Source organism: Chenopodium album, chromosome 5 (genome assembly GCF_948465745.1).
Source record: "Chenopodium album chromosome 5, dcCheAlbu1.1, whole genome shotgun sequence".
NCBI lineage: Eukaryota > Viridiplantae > Streptophyta > Magnoliopsida > Caryophyllales > Amaranthaceae > Chenopodium > Chenopodium album.
In genome coordinates this window covers 66395137-66416586 of record NC_137838.1, presented here as the reverse complement: position 1 = coordinate 66416586, position 21450 = coordinate 66395137, and the positions used below count along the sequence as shown (strand labels likewise).

The following is a 21450-nucleotide window of genomic DNA, read 5'->3' as shown; positions in this document are numbered from 1 at the left end:
AATAATTATGCATATAAGGGACACATAATAAACATGTTTTGTAAACTTAGTTTGATAAAGATAAAATAATAATTATGCATATAAGGGACACATTGTTTGGGAGAAAGCTGAAAGCTGAAGCTGATTGAGGTAGCTGATTTTGACTAGCTGATTTTATTAACTGATTTGACTAACTTATTGTATTAACTGATTATATAAAAGTGTTTGGTAAATAGCTGATAGCTTAAAGGTGATTGAGTATGTGAAATGACCAATAAGCTAAATGTGGGGTAGGTAGTTTAGATAGGATTTTAAATTAAATGAGGTTATAAATGTCATTTCACAATAATTAATGAATAAGCTAATTGAAAAAGCTCCTAAAATGAGCTTTTTCAAAAATAGCTTATTTCGTGGAATAAGCTCTTTCAATAAGCTTACTACCAAATACTTGTATTAGCTTGTTTGACTAGACAATCAGCTAAAGTTAGTCAAATAAGCTAATATACCCCCAATAAGCTAACTACCAAACAGGGCCATAATAAACATGTTATGTAAACTTAGTTTGATAAAGATAAAATTCGAGAGGACTAAAAGCTTGACCGCTCATATCTGAGTAGAGAAGGAAAGGAGGTCGACTCAAGAACAAATTTACTTGTTTTATCACAATAAATTGATTCAAATTAAAATACTTATATCATATATAAAAGTTAGAAGATTACAATGAAAAACAAATTAAGAACTCAATGAAATGAAAAGAATAAAGAAGGAAGTCAGTGACACATTGCGGTAGCATGTTATCTTTTAATAATAACAATAATAACGGTAGTGTCGGTAGTGACGATTTTGCTAGTCTAGATTCAGGTGATCTAGGAGTTTCGGTAGTGTCAGTGGTTGTGGTGGTCTGGGTTTGGGAGTTTTGGTAGTGTCTGTGGTTGTGGTGGTCTGGGTTTGGTAGTTTCGGTGGTCTGGGTTTGGGGGGGTGTTAGTGGTGATGGCTAGTCTAGTTTAGGTGGTGTCGGTTGTGGTGGATGGTCTAGTTTAGGTGGTTTCGGTGGTAGTGGCCTGGCCACATGGTGAGTGACTTGGGTAGTTTACTAATCATGTTTAATTTATCTCTCCTATTTAATCATAAACCCTTTTACTCCATAATCACCATTATGAAATTTTGACTTAAGATTCTTGTTGCACCTCAAAGTTGCAAATAAAACTTAACGGAGATAGTAAATAAAATATTAATAAAGTTGCTTTTATTTACATATTTTGTTTCTCAAGAAGAGAAACTGGGGCTACCCCGATTCAAACATCTCACTCATTCAACATACATTTTCATTCAAGAATTTGCCTATTGTTTTTCCTGCAACAATAACAATAACGGCCCTACCGTGTCCCTTAAGAAGTAGTCGTCTATCAACACACAATACATCGAACACGAAGTTTCTCCAAAAAAAAAAAAAAACACAAAAAAAAAAAAAAAAAAAAAAAAAAAAAAAAAAAAAAAAAAAATATTGCATCTAATTAGAAACAATGTTATGGGAGAAAAAACAAAAGTTGACCTGAAGGCTTCTCTTCCATCTTCATTGGAGACTCCAACTGATTCTGCATTTGTCTTGATTTTGCAATTTGTGTATATCTGGAAACTTGGAAAGGATTTTAGCACCCCACAATATGTGCACTTCAACTTCCTAGTAAAACTGCATATTATGAAGATATAAAATCACTCACTGAACATATCTTAGCAATGACTCGAGAGTTCTACCACTATTGGAATGTAAAATTTCTTTTCCCACATTTGTATCCTAGGAAAAAGCTGCTTCATAACAATAAACACGCCGGGTGATTCATCCAACAGTTGGAGTGTGCTCTAATGTATTCGTTAGCACGTTTTCATAAGCTGTAAGCAGAAACTGTCCAGACACAGATAGATATCAGGATGCTCCAACAAGCATTGCATTAGCTGTGCACTTTAAAACACTCTAAAAGTGGGAACAGCTGAAGCAGTTCTTCACGGGTTCTTCTCTAAAAATATGAAAAAAGGTAGATTAATGCAATGATCTTTCAGAAAAGCAAGAAAAGTTGATGTCAAAGATATGCTACAGACAAGACTTGGTTTTTTTAAGTCCCATAATGTATTTGACATATTGACACCCCTAAATGTTAATGGGAGTTTTAGACTAGACACAACTTTAATGTTAATGCATCCATTCACTCCAAAATGTAAGTGAGGGTTGTAGAATAGACACGTACCTTAATGTTAATGCACCCGTTCACATCAAGAGTTTTGAGTGTACTCGAACATGACCTTGACAGTGCTTCGAGGCTCTGATCAGTCACCCCAAGAATTCCAAACAAGCTGTAGTTTTACTTCATAAACATCAGATTGATGCCAAACATAAGGTTTACATATCAATGCAGAAACTACTGAGAGGCAAGTTAATTCACATTTTAAATAACCATAATGTACGACATTTGCAAGCAATAACAATAACAAAAATAATAATAACAATAACAATATTAATAAATTGAGAGAGGGGAGGGGGGGGGGGGGGGGGGGGGGGGGACACGTTGCAAACAAAAGTTCACAGTTTTAGATCCTGCGATACAAAGATTGAAGAGCTACAACGCCTACAAGGTGGGTCAATAATGATTTCAAGTTATGGTACCATTACCTAAGTAGCTCAAGGTAGGAGCATCCTTCCGCTAGGGCAATGACTCCAGCATCAGTGGCACGCACACACCTGTTGAAGGCAAAGATCTCAAGGTGATATGTATTTGCAACTTCGTTTTATTTAGCAAAAATCTTTGGAGAAGGCCTTTAGCTTTTTTTACCAAGATAGATTAAGGTAGACCAAATAATTGCATTTGGCAATGCACATTAATCCTTGATCAGACAGATTCTACAACACCAAAAACCTATAAGATTAAGAATTTCAAGAATTGTCTTATCATAAAGAATATATTTCTACCTGAGCTCCACAAAGATCTAAGAACCTGAGTTGAGTAAGAAGTGACATACTCATGTAAACTTCATCAGTAAAGCTGAATAAAATAAACAAATTTGTCAGTGTAAGAACATAGCATTAGGCATTAACAGGATTGAAAGATTAGTCAGATATGAAATCATCTATTACCTAGACAAGGCATACAAATTGAGGCTCTTAAGAGAGGAACAACTGCGCAGTATGTACTGCAAGCCACTATCACTCAGCTTGATGCACCTGTTTTTATAAGCAGTAATATAGGAATTAGACACATCACCAGAATTACAACCAACACACCCTTCATTAATCATTAGTCTGATTCTTGCAATGCCTATACTACAATTACCTTGTAATGTTCAATGACTCGAGTTTTTTATAAGCGTCAGCAACAAGTTGCATACTTTTGTCAGAGATATTCTGGATCACATTATTGAATTATCCATCAGAAATAGGAAAAGTAACCAGAAGCACAAATTTACTCACTCAGAAGCAACCCAAGCACACGATTTTATATCTTAAGTTTTGACCAATAGCTAAGTAGCTAACTAGTCAGAAGCATGTAGGAACGGCAGCAAATTGGATTTGGGTCGGCCTTGCAGGATCCAGATCTGAACCGATTAACAATTGGGTCCAATGTACAAGTCCAATTCCAGATTAGAACCCAAAAAACCATCCCTGGTTTTGGATCTGCCAGATTTCTAGACCTCTGAACGCCAGAACCCCAAATTCAAATCCGGGTAGTTTACGATTAAATTCACAAGGATTGAAGAGATTGATATACACAAATACAGCAAATATCAAATTCAAAGATAACAAAAGAAAAAGAGAAATCCAACTTTATAGTTACACTGTAATCAGATAATCATATGGAGATATCACTATAAATTATGGAGTTTGATACATACAATCGATGTTACTTGGACTCATGTGTAATGTTCGATAAGAGTACAGGTGTTCAAGTGTCCAAACTACTTATCAATCGAAAACTTTGCATGATTTTTACCTAAAATGAAGTGTCCGAATGTTCTACCCATGTCCAAGTGTTGTCCTAGACTGAAATTTGAGGTAAGGAGTTCAAGTAAAATGGCATAGGATAGTTCTTCTAAAAGTAGAAAAACAACCAAGAAATCTAACTTGCATCAAATGAAGAACTCAAATTCCAAGTTAACATTAAATATACAATAACCATGTTACCCTTGGATTACTTTTTATGTACTTCATTCACTCCTTCCACTCTCCTCCTCCCTTCCCACTCTTACTTGCCACCACTAATAACCATAATACTACCACACACCAACTTCCGACATATTTTTGACAAGACAAAACATAAATTTTGAAATCATTTTGATACGTCAAAAAGTTTGTTTATGCACTTGGATCATGGTACAAGGATCAAGCGTATATTTCAAGAAGCATGGACTATGTTTGATACCATGGTACATGCATAGACGCTTAAACTTTGAGTTCTACTGCCATTTTCTATACATATATTTAGAGTTATATTTTTTAGAAATGTATTTTTCTTTAATCTAATTTTTAAAGAAGTAACTCAACCAAAAGCTTAAACTAATGGTTAAAGCCTAGGTTTAGTTTCTATACTCTATCACATCCTTTCACAAAACTTGAAGGAGACGCATTTACAACTTTGGAGATTGGTTGAGACGGATTGATGCTGATGGAGGAGATATTGTGAGCCATTTTTTTGACTTAAATTTGAGGCACATGTACGCATTGAAGTCTACCGACAAGAACCAATACTTATTCCAAACTCATGTTCATGGCACATCCTACATCACTTCAATTGCTACATACACATCCATGGGTCATTGAAATTAACGGCATGTTCAACTTATTTTCACTTATTCCAAATTTAACGTCCTCCACACCTTATTTACACTTATTATACTTTATATAGTATGAAAATTACATCATATACTCAGGTGACCATGTGCATGGTACACCCGATTAAAATATAAGGGTTTTAAAAATGTGAAAAGAACATTGTGTACAAATATAAAGTACATGAGCAAAATAATTCAAAACAAAATTTAAGGGATTGATTTGTTATTTATACTCTTTAATCTGTGGAATTGATTTATTATTTACATTCCAAATTACTTTTGGCAAACCAAAATTTATTTTTTGTTAAGATAGTGAAATTGAGTTTATACAGAGAAAGTAATCTTGTAAATTTTGAATCTCGAAATGTATCAATGTTATTACGAAGTTGATTTTACCGTTCTAGTGAATCTTATAATAAAAAAATGTAATTAATGAATTCATTATTGAGATAAAAGGTATCTTTTAATTTTCTTTTTTTTTTAATATCTTTTTCTACCTTTTGTGTTATTTTCCGAAGATGATTATATATATATATATATATATATATATATATATATATATATATATATATATATATATATATATATATATATATATATATATATATAATGATGAATGTTCTTTTTATTTCTTAGATTCATATTCATTTTTTAATTGGAATGAATTACTCTAATCAATATATTCTTTGTGTCTATGTTCTTAACAGTACAAAGAAAGTTCTTTAAGGTATATAGTTAAAATATGTTTTTTGGGTATCAATATATAATACGAAGCACAAATTACGTTCTTTACATTTGAATAATGTGTTCTTCCATTTTATTTTGAAAATGAAATTTTGAAATTTTGAATTTTTTAATTTTTGAAATTAAAACCTTGAATAATTTTTAGGTGAACATAACTTAAGATAGAGGAATTCTAGAAAATTGAATATTTTGCTAAAAATTGACATTAAATGTGAGTTTCATTATTTATCTTTTTTTAAAAACTCAAAATAATTCTTTTATTTCAATATTGTGTTCTTTTATAAATTCATGATGTTCTTTACAACCATTGTTATTAAAATCCCGATTTAAGTCTTAGAATCTTGCGATTCTATAATTTATGCATGTCATACGATTCAGGTTATGATTCTACCCGATTTTTACATATTTCTCTTAACTAGAGAAATTCTTAAAAGTTTAAAACATACCTATATAGTTATTTATAAATATATATTGTCAATTATTAGTCGTTTGATGAATTAATAACTATTTTCTATCAATAATTAGGTTTCAAACTCAAAATTTAAATATATTGAATTAAATTTAGATATGACGTCTTGATTATGCATGCCGGTCGATTCGATTTTACGATTCGATTTGGATAGTCCCTTCCGATTCAAAGTAGAATCCCGATTTTAATAACTTTGTTTACAACTATAAGTTTTGTTCTTTCTACGAACCACCAATTACATAGAGTATTACTTATCAAGATTGCTTTTCTTTTTATTTATTTATTTTTGTCTATTTTTATATGTGCTTTATTATCATCTTTTTCATACAAGAATAAAGTAACATGTGCAGTAAAAAAAAAGAGTAATGTTATACTTTCTCCGTTTCTTTATAGTTTGAAACACTTTCCTAAAAAGAAAATGTCATGATAGATCTAACACACTATAAAAAGAAAAGGTTTTTACGGTGAAAATTCTAATATTACCTTTATTTAAAACTCATGGCCCACTTAATTATGATCCTAACAACCTCTTAACCCCATATTAAGTATATTACATCATGTAAGCTCCACTTTTCTTAAATGTCGTACTAAAGTGTGTGTTGCAACTATAAATAAACACATGAAGCACTTATGAGTTATGATAAAACTGACTTGTCAATCATATAAGTTTTGCTTTAAACAAAAGTCAAGCAAATAAATAAACCTATTCATATGGATATATGATGGTTATAGGTTAAATAATCAATTATAAAATAATGTTGTTAACAATGAAGTTTAAAATAGTGATTAATAATGTTGTTAAGCTATAAAATAGTGTTAATAGTGAAATTTAATAATTCTTCCTAAGCAATATTTACTTTTCCGAGCTATATATAAGGATTAATAATGTTGTTTAAAGTCAAATATCTTCTATTCCTAAGCTAGAAAATAGTGATTTTAGTTTCTTCAATTCGTTACCACTGCTATAATATATACACAAACTATTTCTTATTCAAAACTAATTCAAGGGTATCTTCACATAACACCAAGGTATGAAAGCTTGATTATGAGTTTCTTAAATCACTTTATTTTGATACTAATTTTCTGTTCTCATACTACATTTTATAGGTTTTGACAGAGCTAAATTCAATAATAGTGTACTTAACAAACAAGCTATGTAAGTCTATAATGCCTTTAATTTCTGATTTTGATTTATATATTGATTTTTTTCAATGGAATTTTTAAGCCTTATTCTAAAACAATCTTAGTTAGTAAAATTATGATTTCTATCTTACATTATCATTGACAATATTTTTTCCATATGTTAGTGTAATACGTGATACATGAATATGTGGTAGACAAATTTAGATGACCATTAGTGAGACGGGGTATAGATGCATGTTCGGCGTTTTTTTTTTTTTTTTTTTCATCACATTTGTTCATTTCTTTTACATATACAAACTTTATTTCGTAATTTTTTAGCTTCTATACTATACTAAAAAAAATATTAAATATAATACATCATATCATGTAGCCCATGCTTGCATGAAAAGCTACAGATACGATAAGGACAACATTGGAAATCAAAGAATCAAGTAAATAACATATGGAGTAGGAGTCCTAATTCTTTTCTTTTTTTAAAAATCACAAGATTTCATTAATTAAAAATAAGAACTACTAAGTAAGTGAATTGAACTTCACTAGCTCTCACATGAAATATGGAGGCAATGTAGCGATTGCTTATATTATTACACATCAAATGGATGATAAGTGAATTGAACAAAGACATGCTTTGCTAACTTATACGTAGTATTCCTTAAATATAAGAAAACATATATACATATTTTCGAATTTCTAAAATGACTATATAAGTTGTATACCTTTTTTGTTTTTAAAGTATTACTTTAGACTGGTTGTTGCTTTGTGCATTTTTTCTCTTAACATCTACTTTAAGTCCCAACATCACCCATATTAGTATTTTACTAGTTAATATTGCTTTGAATATTTTATTTATTAACAAAACTACAATCACTTCCAAAGAAAGGACATCATGGAACAATGAGGATATTGAGATATTTTTGGATTTAGTAAACGAAAACAAAAAGGCAAAGTAGTGGCAAGTACAACTGGGACACAATTCTATCATGTTTGAATGTACAAATAGGGAAGACTTTGAAAAGAAACAAAAGGAAAAGCTTGGAATGAACTTAAAAGTTGGACTGGAATTGGTTGGAATGAATAAACAGGTTACCGTGTGATTGATCCAAAAAGATGAGAAGTGGAAGGCATTTGTAAAGGTATTTGGGTTATGACTTTTGCTTTTCCTACATATATTTTTGTTATAACTTGGAATAATATGTATTTTTTTTTTCTTTGTATTGGCTTATAAGAACTCTTCTAAGCCTTCTAAAGAAACTGTTAATGTTTGAGTAAGTTGTATGGTATATTTGTTGGGACGTATACAACTAGTAGCAAATCTTGGTCTTCAGGACCAATCATACAAACCAAACACAACCAACCCATGATTATAGTTCAAGATGACTCTAAGGAATGGGGATTCTGATGAAGAACTTAAAACCAAAGATGATAATATAGACGATGCTGAAAGGTCAAGCTAATAAAGCAAGTCCCCTCCCAAGATCATATCTTCTAACAAATGTAAGAGTTCATATTGCAGTGCTACCTGTAGTAAGAGTGCGAAAGATGACATTAAAACTTGCATGGATTATTTAAGAAGAAACATGCAACTTGGTTCCTTTAAGACAATCTAGACCATCTCCATCAAAATATGAAAAATTGATTTTGATATTGGAAGAAATTCCGACAATTAGCAATTACGGAAAGTCTTGTTGGAGTTCTTACGTAATCCAAATGAAAGTGATTTTTTTTTTCCAGGTGCCTCTATTTTAAGAAATAAACCAATTCCCCGATGATTGTTATAGGCCTAGCTTCAATGATAGCTTAGATGATGATTATTTAACTAACATAATAAGTCGTCTAAGATGCTTAGAACGTGTTATTATAAAGTTAGGTGTGTAAGCTTCATTTTTTTCAATATGGAATAAGTTAAATTTTGGTAACTGCTTTATTTTGATAAATGTGTTTTTATTGTCATTTGTGGAACTTTATTATTATGTTTCAAAGGTAAGTACGAAGAGCCATATAATATTAATTACGCATTCGTGTTTTTTATTATATCTACTTTAGAGCAGTGATGAAAGCTTTGATTTCATAATCTTGTGATATTATTCAACCATATCATAGTTTCAATGAAATGCCACCATAAATTAAAAACAATTCATTATACTGGCCATTTTTCAAGGTAACAATTCTAATTTAGTGAAAATGATTATCCTAGCAAGCTACATTTTTATCGTTCTTTAATTAAAAAAAAACCTTCATTCTTAGGATTGAGTCGGAGCTTCAAATGATACCCATATACGTAAAAGAAATTGTTGATGATGTTCATGCTAAGCCATAAAGAGAACGTAAAGGAAATAAAACATGGAGTGTCATGGCTTCGTGTTCGTTTAACATGTTATATACTTTTCTTAATGTGTGCTTAGAAGAAAGGGCACATGATACAACAGTTTTGACACATTATCTATGTGATGTTACCAAGAAATACCTCCATCCATCTCCTGGTACTTTTTAAGTTTAAAATTGTTGTTAGTTAGATAAATACGCTACATTATTTTTAGTATATACTAATATTTTATACTAAATGAATAGGAAAATACTTTTTAGTTTATTCAACATATCCATAAATACTCTCGGACATTAAAGCCCCCATCTTGTGAAAGACTTTGAGATATCATATGCCATATTTTGAAGAAAAGGATCCACTTGTTGGAAACTTAGAGCATTATAACTTTCGACAATCCTCTTTACTTACAACAATTGAAATGTTTTTGGCGTATTAAAGAATATATGGAAGATCTTAAAGATGATGCCATTGATTATGATATGTACAATAAACTAAAAAAGCTATGAGCCGTGTTCGAAAAAACATAACAAAAGATATATGGGAGTTAGTTAGAGATGTCGTAGAAAATGATACGGAAGAAGGAAGTGATGACAAATAATGATGAAACAAACTTTTAGAAGATTAGAATTATATTTGGTGTCATTGCTATGTACACTTTTATTTTTATTTTTATTGAAATCATAAAAATGCTAATATTTTCATATATTAATGTTTTTATTATATTATTATATACTCATATTACCAATATACTCCCTCCGTTCTTTTTTTTTTCATCACTTTCCTTTTATGGGTATTATACAATAAGTTTAAAGAACGTCTAATAAGATCTTATAAGTGTTAATAAGGTCAAATAAGTGTTAATAAGGTGTAATAAGTTGAAATAAGTTTAGATAAGGGTTGATAAATTCAGATAACGGGAATTCACCCTAATTCTATGTATAAGAGCAGCAAATACAAAATGCCTTTATAGAAATTGACGACCTACACACTTATTAAGGACGAAACAACTATTGTCTACACATGGATATCAGATAAGAAGCATTGTTATTGATGTGAAACCTAAGACTATTGTGGTAGATCAATAGATTGGGTTGAAAAGATATATTTTTTACCGCTTAGGTAATATGCACATCGCACATCAACAAAGATGTGACTTAACAATCCAAAACATTGTTAAGAGGTATGACCTTAAATAGGATACCAAAGTACTTCCTCCCGTGACTAGGCCTCAAACACTCAAGTGCATACCACTAATAACTTGTTCTTTACCGCTCGATTCACCTTTTTCCACACGGAATCCAAGGAACCAAATCTCTGACTATATCTAGTATCTACGCTACAAGTGTTTACGTTGGCAAGGTAAAGCACATCATTTGTCTAATGTCTTTCTCAAAGTCATTGAATGTACACTATCTCATGTCTCAAGAATTTTTCCTTTTGCAAGATTAGCCAAGTCGTCTTTCTCATAGTCAATTACTTTAGGAAATCCTCTCCAATCTTCCACATGGTTGTACTGTATCCGACTAATGACGAACTACTTTTACCATCCATTCTCAAATGTATCGCCCATGGTAGTACTTCCAATAATTTAAAGAACTGTAAGCGTCAATTTGTAAACAAATAGCTCCTAGAAGGGCTTTTCATTTTACCAATGACAACCTTTGTTAATGAAAAGTTTGCAACTACAATGTTTTCACATTCGGCAATTCCACAATACTAATATCTATATTTTTCTCCTCTACCTCTAAGTGTTGTAATTCACAAACTTTAATTATGTAAGATTTATTATTAGAATGTTGATTTTAGAATTTGTTTATTTAAGCGGTGGTTAAGAATTAGAACTAACGACATCTTTTCATTGTTTAGAAAAAGGACATATTATATATATGTAGTTATTGCTTTTGTTAAAAAGTAAGCAGAAGAAGGAAAAAGAAAAGGAGGAATATTTGAGTGATATTAAGGAGATATAAGAGGAAGTTTATATTTTGAAATTATATATATTCACAAGAAGTTTAATTTATATCCTAGGTTGTAACCCATACGGATAACTACAATTCGTTCGTCAAAAATTTGAATGTATTTTGAATAAGGTGGAGAATTGTAGAAATAAGTGTTATTGATTGTGAGATTAATTCTCCGTATTTGGGGAATTATTAATCATAGAGCAAGAGGAATTATAGGAGAGTAAAACAATGTGCGTCATTGTTTCTTTAGAGAACATTCCTTATTTAGCACTTATGTTATTATAAAATGTTTAGGTTATAATGCATAGAATATTAATTCAATCATTTCTATTCACGTCAAAGTTTATTAGAATTAAGAAAGTTTATTTTCTTATATTTATTATTACCTTCATAGTGGTTAATTTGTTTATCCCAAAATATTATTTATCTTTGTGAGATATCGGTTTCATATTATCTAGTAGAAGCCACATTTACGCTGCGAGAACTCTAAAACATGAACAAAGAATTCAGAAGAATGATAGACCAAGCACTTGAATCAAAGTTGTCATTAAATGAACAAAAAGGTGGAAATCGACACGGCGGATTTCTGGACGAGGAAGAGGGTCGTAATAACTACCAACCTCGCAACCAAAGTAATGAGAGAAGTTCTAGCCAAGGGAGAGGATCAAATAGAGGAGGAAAGAGTTTCAACGAACGCGGTAAATCAAAAGACAATCAATGTTATAATTGTCAAAAATATGGACATTATGCATCTGAGTGTTAGAGTAAGCAAAAGGATCAAGGAAATCGATTAAATTTTGCTGAATCATCAAGAAACAATGAAGAAAGTCCTACATTGTTACTAGCACATGAAGAAACTAGTAATCAGCAAGACATGTGGTTTTTCGATTCTGGAACAAGCAACCACGTGTGGGAGAATATAATTTTTTATTGACCTGAATCAGAAGATTTAAGGTAATGTAAGTTTGAGAGATTCATCCAAACTACGAGTTGAAGGTAAAAGAAAAATACATTTTTTCTTAAAGAATGGAAATGAAGAATTCGTTTCTAATGTTTATTACGTACCTAATATGAAAAGTAACATTCTTAGTATTGGACAACTTTTGGAAAAAGGATATATTGTTCATATGGAGTGTAATAATCTTCAACTAAAAGATAGTAGTGGAAGAATTATTACTCAATCGAAAATGGCGAAGAATCGCATGTTTCCGCTGCAACTTAACACCGAGGTTCAAAAGTGTTTCTACGGTGTTATGGAGAATGAGTCGTGGAAATGACAAATGTTTTGGGCATTTGCATTTCAATGGCCTAAAACTTTTGCAATCAAAGAATATGGTATATGGATTCCTACCATTGAAGACTTTAAACAAGTTTGTGAAATATGCAGAACTGGAAAACAAACTAGACTTCCATTCCAAAAGGGATTATCATGGAGAGATAAAGCACCATTAGAATTGATACAAACAGATATATGTGGACCATTGGAGCTAATATCTTTGGGAGGTAATCGCTATTTTATTACCTTCATTGATGATTAAAGTAGAATATTGTGGGTGTATATGCTGAAAGAAAAGTCGGCTCCATTTGATACATTCGTACAATTTAAGTCACGGTTTGAGATAGAAAGCGGACGTAAGTTGAAAACACTTGGGTCTGATCGAGGGGGCGAATTATACATCAAATATATTCAAATATTTTTGTAGAGATGCACGAATTACACAACAATTTACAGCCTCCTATACACCACAACAAAATGGAATTTCCGAACGGAAGAATCGTTGTTGCATGGTTAACCTAGACATGACAAGAAGCATTTTGAAAGAAAGAGGATTGTCGAAGCAATTCTGGCAGAAGTTGTTGCATGGTCAACCTATATTCTAAATCGTTGTCCTACAAAGAGTGTAAAGAATATGACACCACAAGAAGCATGGAGTGGTGAAAAGTAAACATTTTCGAGTATTTGGGCGCATAGCCTATGCTCAAATACACAAGGCAAAGAGAAAGAAGTTAGATGATCGAGGTAAAAAATGTATCTTCATTGGATAAATTCACCATCTAAAGCTTATAAGTTGTACAGTCCAATTAGTGGAAAGTTGACTGAGAGTAGAGACATAATCTTTGGCGAAAGAGGATCCTGGAAATGGGATAATCAAGAAATTGTGTTTGAAGACTATCATGATATTATAGAAAAGGGTTCCAAAAAAAATCAACCAAGGACTCTAACAAATACTAATGATTCACAAGCATCATCGCTATCAGCTAAAGGATCACATTCAACATCATAACACCTCTTAAAATGAGAATTCTCATAGACATATATGAAAAGAAAATTGAAGTTAATGAAGTTGATTTATTCTGCTTGACCACAAACCCATTAACTTTGAAGAAGCTTTAGGAGAAGAGGAATGGAGATCTGCTATGAAAGAGGTAATCCGGTCAACAGAGAAAAATGATACATGGGAGTTGGCTACATTGCCAAAGGGCCATTAGGTCATAGGTGTAAAATGGGTTTAGAAGCTAAAAAGAGGTGCAGATGGAAGCATTGAAAGATACAAGGCAAGACTTGTAGCAAAAGGATACAAGCAAAAGTCGTTTAGACACCGTAAGAACGATTGTCTCACTTGCCGCACATCATAAATGGAAGATATATCAACTTCATGTTAAGTCAGCATTTTTAAATGGAATTTTAGAAGAAGACGTTTATGTGGAACAACCAGAAGGTTTTGTCATCAAGGGAAAAGAAGATAAAGTGCTTCGTTTGAAAAAGACACTTTATGGTCTAAAGCAAGCCCCACGAGCTTAGAATACACGTATAGACGGATACTTGATCCAGAATGGTATCCATAAGAACATGCGATATATGTGAAGAAGAATGGTGATGATATTCTTATAATAAGTTTATATGTTGATGATCTATTATTCACAAGCAACATTCAAAGTATGTTTGATGATTTCAAAGTGGCAATGTTCAAATAATTTGAAATGAAAAGCTATGGGCTAATGAACTTCGGTAAAGCAATCTGAAGATGGAATTTTCATTTCGCAAAAGAAATATGCGAAAGAAATACTTGAAAAGTTTAAGATGGACTCATGCAAACCTATGAGCACTCCTATAACGACTAGAATAAAAATGACAAAATCTGGAGAAGAAAATTTGATTAATCCAACTTTATACAAAAGTATTATTGGAAGCCTAAGATATTTAACCGTACTAGGCCAGACATTGTATATGGAGTCAATTTAGTAGATATATGGAGACGCCAAAAGAATCACATCTCTGCAATGCAAAGAGAATAATTAGGTGTGTTAAAGGTACCTTAGATTATGGGATATTCTATTCCTTTGGGAATGGAGCAACATTATATGGTTATTCAGATAGCGATTCGGCGGGAGATCAAGATGAGCGGAAAAGTACAACTGGATATGTATTTTATCTAGGTTTAACTTCTTTTACCTGGACTTCTAAAAAACAGCCAGTGGTGGCACTATCAAGTTGTGAAGCTCAATACATAGCAGCTTCATCTGCAGTTTGTGAAGCGTTATGGTTCAAAAATCTCTTGAAAGAAATTGGTCATGTTCAAGAAGGACCAACTACAATATATGTAGACAATGTGTCAACAATAAAACTTGTTAAGAATCCAGTGCAACATGGAAGAAGTAAACATATTGATACTCGATTTCATTTCCTACAAGATCAAGTCAAGCAAGGAACAGTTGCGGATATTTTTACAAAGCCTCTATCTCTAGACACATTCAAAAGGTTAAGAGAGATACTCGAATGGAAATTAAAGTTTGAGGGGGTGTGTTGTAATTCACAAACTTCAATTATGGAAGATTTATTATTAGAATGTTGATTTTAGAATTTGTTAATTTAAGAGGCGGTTAAGAATTAGAACTAATGGCATCCTTTCATTGTTTAGAAAAAGGACATGTTATATATATATGTAGTTATTGTTTTTGTTAAAAAGTAAGCAGAAGAAGGAAAAAGAAAAGGAAGAATATTTGAGTGATATTAAGGAGATATAAGAGGAAGTTTATATTTTGAAATTATATATATTCAGAAGAAGTTTATTTTATATTCTGGGTATATTTGTATTTCCTTTAGATATCCTTATTATTACTTGTGTTAGCAATTCGTAAATTGTTATAACTGCTACACTAGCACCACCATTACAATGCAAATTCCAACCATTGTAGTTATAAGAACACACAACTTGAAAGTTGAGGCTTATGGAGATTTCTTCGTGAATTTCAATGAATCTTGGTATTTATCTCATTCGGTTGGAAATGTAGGAAATAATTAGGAAAATTGGTTTAAAATAATACTAACTATTAACGGTGAGTGCGATATATTACAACCTTAATTATTTGCTATCAGCACTATAACCTTTTGTACTATAAGTGCAAAATGGTACGCCAACCACCGAAAAAGGCATCTTAAGGAAAGTTCCGTCCATATTCATTATTATATTATTTTTATTATAATTTTTTAATATTAAAGTTTTTTTTTTCAACATACATTCTATGTCAATAATTTCCTCTTACCTAAATTAATAATGCCCTACCCTTTTGTTAGGCTAGTAAATTAATTTCTCTAAAAAAAAAAATTCTACTATCAAACAAAAGTAAATAAGGTATTTAAATGCATTATTATATTGATATAATTAGTTTTAAAAAATGTTTCAAAAACCAAAAATTAACATAATATTTCCTTTGTTTGTTATACTTACAACACAAGTTTTGACATGCTTGAAAAAATGATTAGATTATGTAAGCAAACAAATTATGCTACAAGTGTTAATTGTAGCAACTTTACCAATTTCTTCTTTATTTTTTAATCATAACACTTTCTTCTTATTGGTGGTAAAATTTTATTAATTGATTTATCCGTTTATCCAGTCTAATATCTCTCATAAACTGTGTGTCATGTCAAAATAATGTGTTATTGTAAATAAAAATGTAGGAATTACGTATTTTGGGGAAAAAAAATTAATAACTAATACAAAAATAACATAATAATGAAGACAAAATATTCCTCCTGGCGTACCATTTTGCACATATATTACAAAAGGTGGTACTACTAAAAGCAAATAATTGAGGTCATATTATTTTGCACCCACCGATAATAGTTGAGATTATTTTAAACCAATTTTCCTAATAATTAACGTCACCTCCGCCAAAATCTTAATAGGCAACCTATAATTAGAAAGATAAAGTAAAAAATTTATAAACAATATTACCTCAACTCCAAGTAAATTATTATTAAAACTTAGTAATAGATTTACAAGAAGAATATGGGATAACTAATCGAAAGACTCAAAGAATTCCAAGCTTAAATTGGTGAGCAATTATCTCATCATGATCCCTATAATGGGAAACTCATGTAATTAACAATGACATGGCCTGATAAAGCTAATAGAGTGTGCTCAGCAGGCTTTGCAGTTCACTTCCAATCAGCTAAAAGTGTTTTGTGGTCTCTCTCTAAATCACCTTATCAAGTCCTACTTGTTAGTCCAATGCTCAACTCAATGCTTTTTGTGGTAGTGATTGGGTTTGGGGTCCATTCATAAGAAATTCAGGCTCATCCTCCAGCTTCTGTATTTTTGCTTTGGAAGAAAAAGACAATCTATTGTCACTTTTATCTGATTCTAAGGAAAGGTTGTAGAAAATTCTAAGGCTAGTTGTCACACTTTCGGTGGTTGTAAGAGGTGTGACTAGATATCCTTGCAAAGGGGTTGCGTCTCTAATTCTCTATTTAAGGGTCTGATCGATTAATTGAAAACAATTGAACTGATTGGGGCTGAACTGAAGTGATCTAAATAGAGCTGAAATGAATTGTTTATGAGAGAAGGAAATTAGGAATTGAACTGATTGGAGCTAAACTGAAATGAAATGAAATTAAGCCGAACAAAACAGGCCCTAAATCCTTGTAATGCTCATTGATAAGCTAAGCTGAATGAATGTAAAAACATTTGGATTGAAGAAAAAGTCTACTTTACTGTTTTGTTGGAATCCATGAGTATATACAGTCTACACAAATTAAATCCAAGAATCAAGATTACTAAAGAATGAGATAAATCTATGCGTTATACCTAGAAACAAAAAGTTTTAAATAAATAAATTTTGCAACTGTGATAAGCAACTCATTGATACAAAGAAAACAAGATATATCTCATGCACTGTTAATTCACTAAACAATTGTAAGATATTGGGGATGATAATGCAATTCGCTACATAGTTTGTAAAATAGGCCAAAATGCACCATTTTCATGTATTAATTTGTCTATTTCTGTTAGCGGTTTGTAGGGGGCTACCAAATTGAGTAACATTATGTCATGATAAAAAGAATCAGATCTAAATGAATTTATACCTTACAACCACTGAAATTCAAATCGATTACGTGTTTGCAATTCTGAACTAGATGCTGTGTGCCAACATCCGTTACCCTTGAACAAGCAATAAAATTATCAGCCAGAACATAAATAGTATTCCAGATTAGTAACTTAAACTGTTAATGAATACATTAGATACATACCTAACATTCCAATATATTGAAAAGACTCTCATGCTTGGACATGCGCTAGTAATGGCTTCAACTCCTTGATCAGATATCTTCTGGCATCCATTTAAGTTCAGTATCTCTAAATTCTGAAGAGAGCTGGAGCACTGCCCAATCATGGAATTAAGTCACAACAGATAATGGCAAAGCAGAGCACATATGATGCAGTATTCAAATCCTTAAATTAAAAATTAATAAAAATAAGATAAAGCACAGAAATAACAACAATAATAACCTGGCCCTTGCCCTTTTTAGCTATACTTGGCACCACAATAAATAATCAAATTTACTAGTATAAATTTAGACAGATTCACTTCAAAACTGAGGCAGTGAGACCAACATATTAGCCATAGTACATGTGGTAATACTGGTAACTAGAGCTTTTGGTTGCTTTCAAGTATCATTTTACAGTTGAAACTAATGTTCAACTATTTCAAACAGCAGAAATGATTACACATTTATCATCTAACTAAAAAACTAACTAATTTTACCGACAAAAATAAATGCAACCCCAATGACTATTTCACTTGATATTCACTTATTTAAACTTACTATAAACTTATTAGAATTAATTTGAATATTAGAGATTATTGTAGTTGTATATTGAACTGAGTAAACACTTGTAAAAAGTAAAACTGATATGAGACGATTAGAACTTACTCCCTCCGTCCCCTTTTGATAGTCCCTTATGGACAAATTTTAATCCCAAAATGTTCACCCCATTTGTTTTTTCTAACAACCATTAATATTAAATTTTTACCAAAATTCCCTCCAATTTGCAACAATATTTGTGCAAATTTAACTTTCCCATGTAAATTTGGTTTTCCCATGTATTTTTATTACTTTCTCTCTCTACTTTTTTGCATACCCAATGTCAATTTACTTTTTCAATGTACTTTAACTATTCTTATTTGTGTTTATTAATTCCCATGAAAAATGCCCATAAGGGACTATAAAAAGGGGTCGAAGGGAGTATCTAATTTGTCTTTCCAAAACTTCTAATTTTTTTAGGTGAAGACAGTATAGCCTTAAAGTACTAATCAAAATATGAGTATTAGCAACTAGGTTGCAATTCACTATTACCTAAGGAATATTGCTAAACTAAAAATTATGACAAAAATATACTCTTAAATCTTAAAAATTCCTTGAGTAAAAGTTTCCTTACACTTTTACATTCTTAATCAGTAAAGAGGATCCAGGCATGCCAAAGAATATGAATGATTTAGTTACAGATTCCTAGTCCCACCATGCTATGCAACATAGGATCAACTTAAAGCTATATACATTCTTGTTCTTTAATAACTAATTTCAAAATAGCTCTTCAGAATTTCAGATTCACTACATAATAAGAGCTACAAACATGTCCACAATTACTTGGTATTGGCCGCAGTATAATCTTACAAGGGTAACCATCCATGTTAGAAAATAATCATCCTGTATTGGTTGAAAAAAGTGTTGTCATAACATCTCCGTAAACTGAAATATAATACAACTAACCATCTTCCTTCCCCCCTTAGGTGTTTTAAGCTTTTAAAAAGTTTGTTATGAATAGTCTTTTGCATTAAAATACAAGATGGAAAGCACTCAAGTAATTTAAAAGGGTTAACAAACCTACCGACTTCTAAACAATATCAAATAATACATGGACCTCTTAGATTCAGCTCTCACCTTATTTTTGAGGAGTTCCAGATGCTTGTCTTCAAGATCTTGTGCAAATTCAAGGTTTATTTGCTTCACATCCTTATACCTAGGCTGTAACAATTGATTTCAGCATCAGCAAATCAATTTTCCAACTTCAAAACAGAATTCCGGTAACACAAACAGTACTCAAATTTGTAATTGTCTAAGATCATAAAAGATAGCAAACAGCACATCAAATTGAGTGAAAAATTGAGCTGAAATCACGCAAAATTGATCAAATTAACTAACCAGAGAAAGGGCAGCAAATATCACGTGACAATCAAACTCAATAACACGCAACAATACTCAAATTTGCAGTTCTTAAATTAATACAAATTCACAATCATAGCAATCAAATTGAATGCAGAATTGAACTTAAATCACGGAAAATCGAGCAAATGTAATAATCAGAGAAAGAGCAGGTAAAATCACACTCAATAACACACGAAAATTCTCAACTTTGCAATTTTAAATTCATACAAATTCAAACATAACAATTGAATCAAATGTACAACTGAACTGCAAATTGCAGAAACTCGAACAAATACTTGAAAAAAAAAAAAGAGCAGCTTCACACTCATCAACAAACAACAATGCTCAAATTTACAGTTCTTAAATTCAAACAAAATCACAATAATAGTAATCAATATCTTAATGTAATTTGAACTGAATTTGCGCAAAATCGAGCAATCAAACTAACCAGAGAAAGAGCAGCTACGAGCCGATTCCCAGCATTGTTCATCTCATGAAAATCAAGAACCTGCAGAAGTAATTCAATCACATAAACAACCAAATTCACTGCAAATTCATCAAAAACAACTCCTCGATTGATAAAATATTATAGGCAAGGATTACCTTCCAGAGAGAAGGATTAGAGGCGAGAGTGCGATAAAGCCAAGGGCTAACGAGTAAGAGAGAGACAAGGTCGCGCTGAGGAAGCTTGGAGCTGACAATGGTGAAAACCCTTGGTACAGTCTCTTTCCTCCATCGAAGCTGAGGAAGCTCTTTTGGTGATTCTTCTTCTCCGCAATTGAAGTTGTGCTCCATTTCTATTTTTGTTTGGAAGAAGGGTTGGAGCTTATTTGGGTCGACTTTTTTTATAGGTTACCACTGAAAATCGGGGTGTTATGAAAGAAAATGAGGGTGTTTCATTATCCTTGGGTTCACTTAAGTAAAATACTAGTAAGGGGGCGTTTGGTTCAAACAATGATATGGGTTTGGAATGAGAAATGAAATATGGGTGGTATGAGGTTAGAACTTGATATCTGATTTTATATGTTTAGTTTTTATCTAGAAATGATAGTTTTTCTTTAATTTTGAACCTAAAGATATGGGTATGAGCTAGGGCTGAGCAAAACTACCCGAAAAATCGAAAACCCGAAAAACCGATCCGTAACCGTTCCGAAAATTAGGGTACCCGATCCGATAACCATAACGGTTCGGGTACCCGTTCCGATAATTTGTTATCGGGTATGGTTATTGGGTATCATTTTAAAATTAACGGTTACCCGATCCGTTCCGATAAGCATTTTTTCCCTACTTAAATCTATTTTTTTAAATCTAAACTCTAACTTTACTTCATAATTACTTTATAATATCAATGATTAGTAATATTATTAATAATTTTGTCAAAATCATATGATATTGTTGTTAATTAGTAGTAAATTATATCATAATAAGTACATAATTAAGTTTAATTATCATTATTGGAAATCTTATTGGGTACCCGATAACCGATCCGAAAATCCGGGTACCCGAACTTATCGATTC

At 31.6% G+C, this 21450-nt stretch overlaps 1 protein-coding gene across 2 annotated transcripts; it reads right to left on the bottom strand.

The window, feature by feature from the left end:
* Positions 1–1219: 1219 nt before the first annotated feature.
* On the bottom strand, positions 1220–20795 carry LOC145630876 (F-box protein At3g58530-like). 2 transcript variants are annotated; one of them, XR_014112297.1, is made up of 13 exons: positions 20536–20795; positions 20381–20440; positions 19669–19752; positions 17977–18107; positions 17812–17887; positions 3304–3374; positions 3108–3194; positions 2943–3015; positions 2806–2873; positions 2646–2714; positions 2224–2329; positions 1767–1995; positions 1220–1670 (listed from the first exon to the last, which is right to left on the bottom strand). XR_014112297.1 is itself a non-coding variant. In XM_081683005.1 (12 exons), the coding sequence occupies exons 1-12, from the start codon at positions 20725–20727 to the stop codon at positions 1930–1932; spliced, it is 1083 nt and encodes a 360-aa protein (XP_081539131.1). In that variant the 5' UTR covers positions 20728–20795; the 3' UTR covers positions 1220–1929. The 2 variants fall into 2 exon arrangements, 1 of the variants encoding a protein (XP_081539131.1); XM_081683005.1 differs by having other exon boundaries at positions 1220–1995.
* Between the last annotated feature and the right edge of the window lie 655 nt (positions 20796–21450).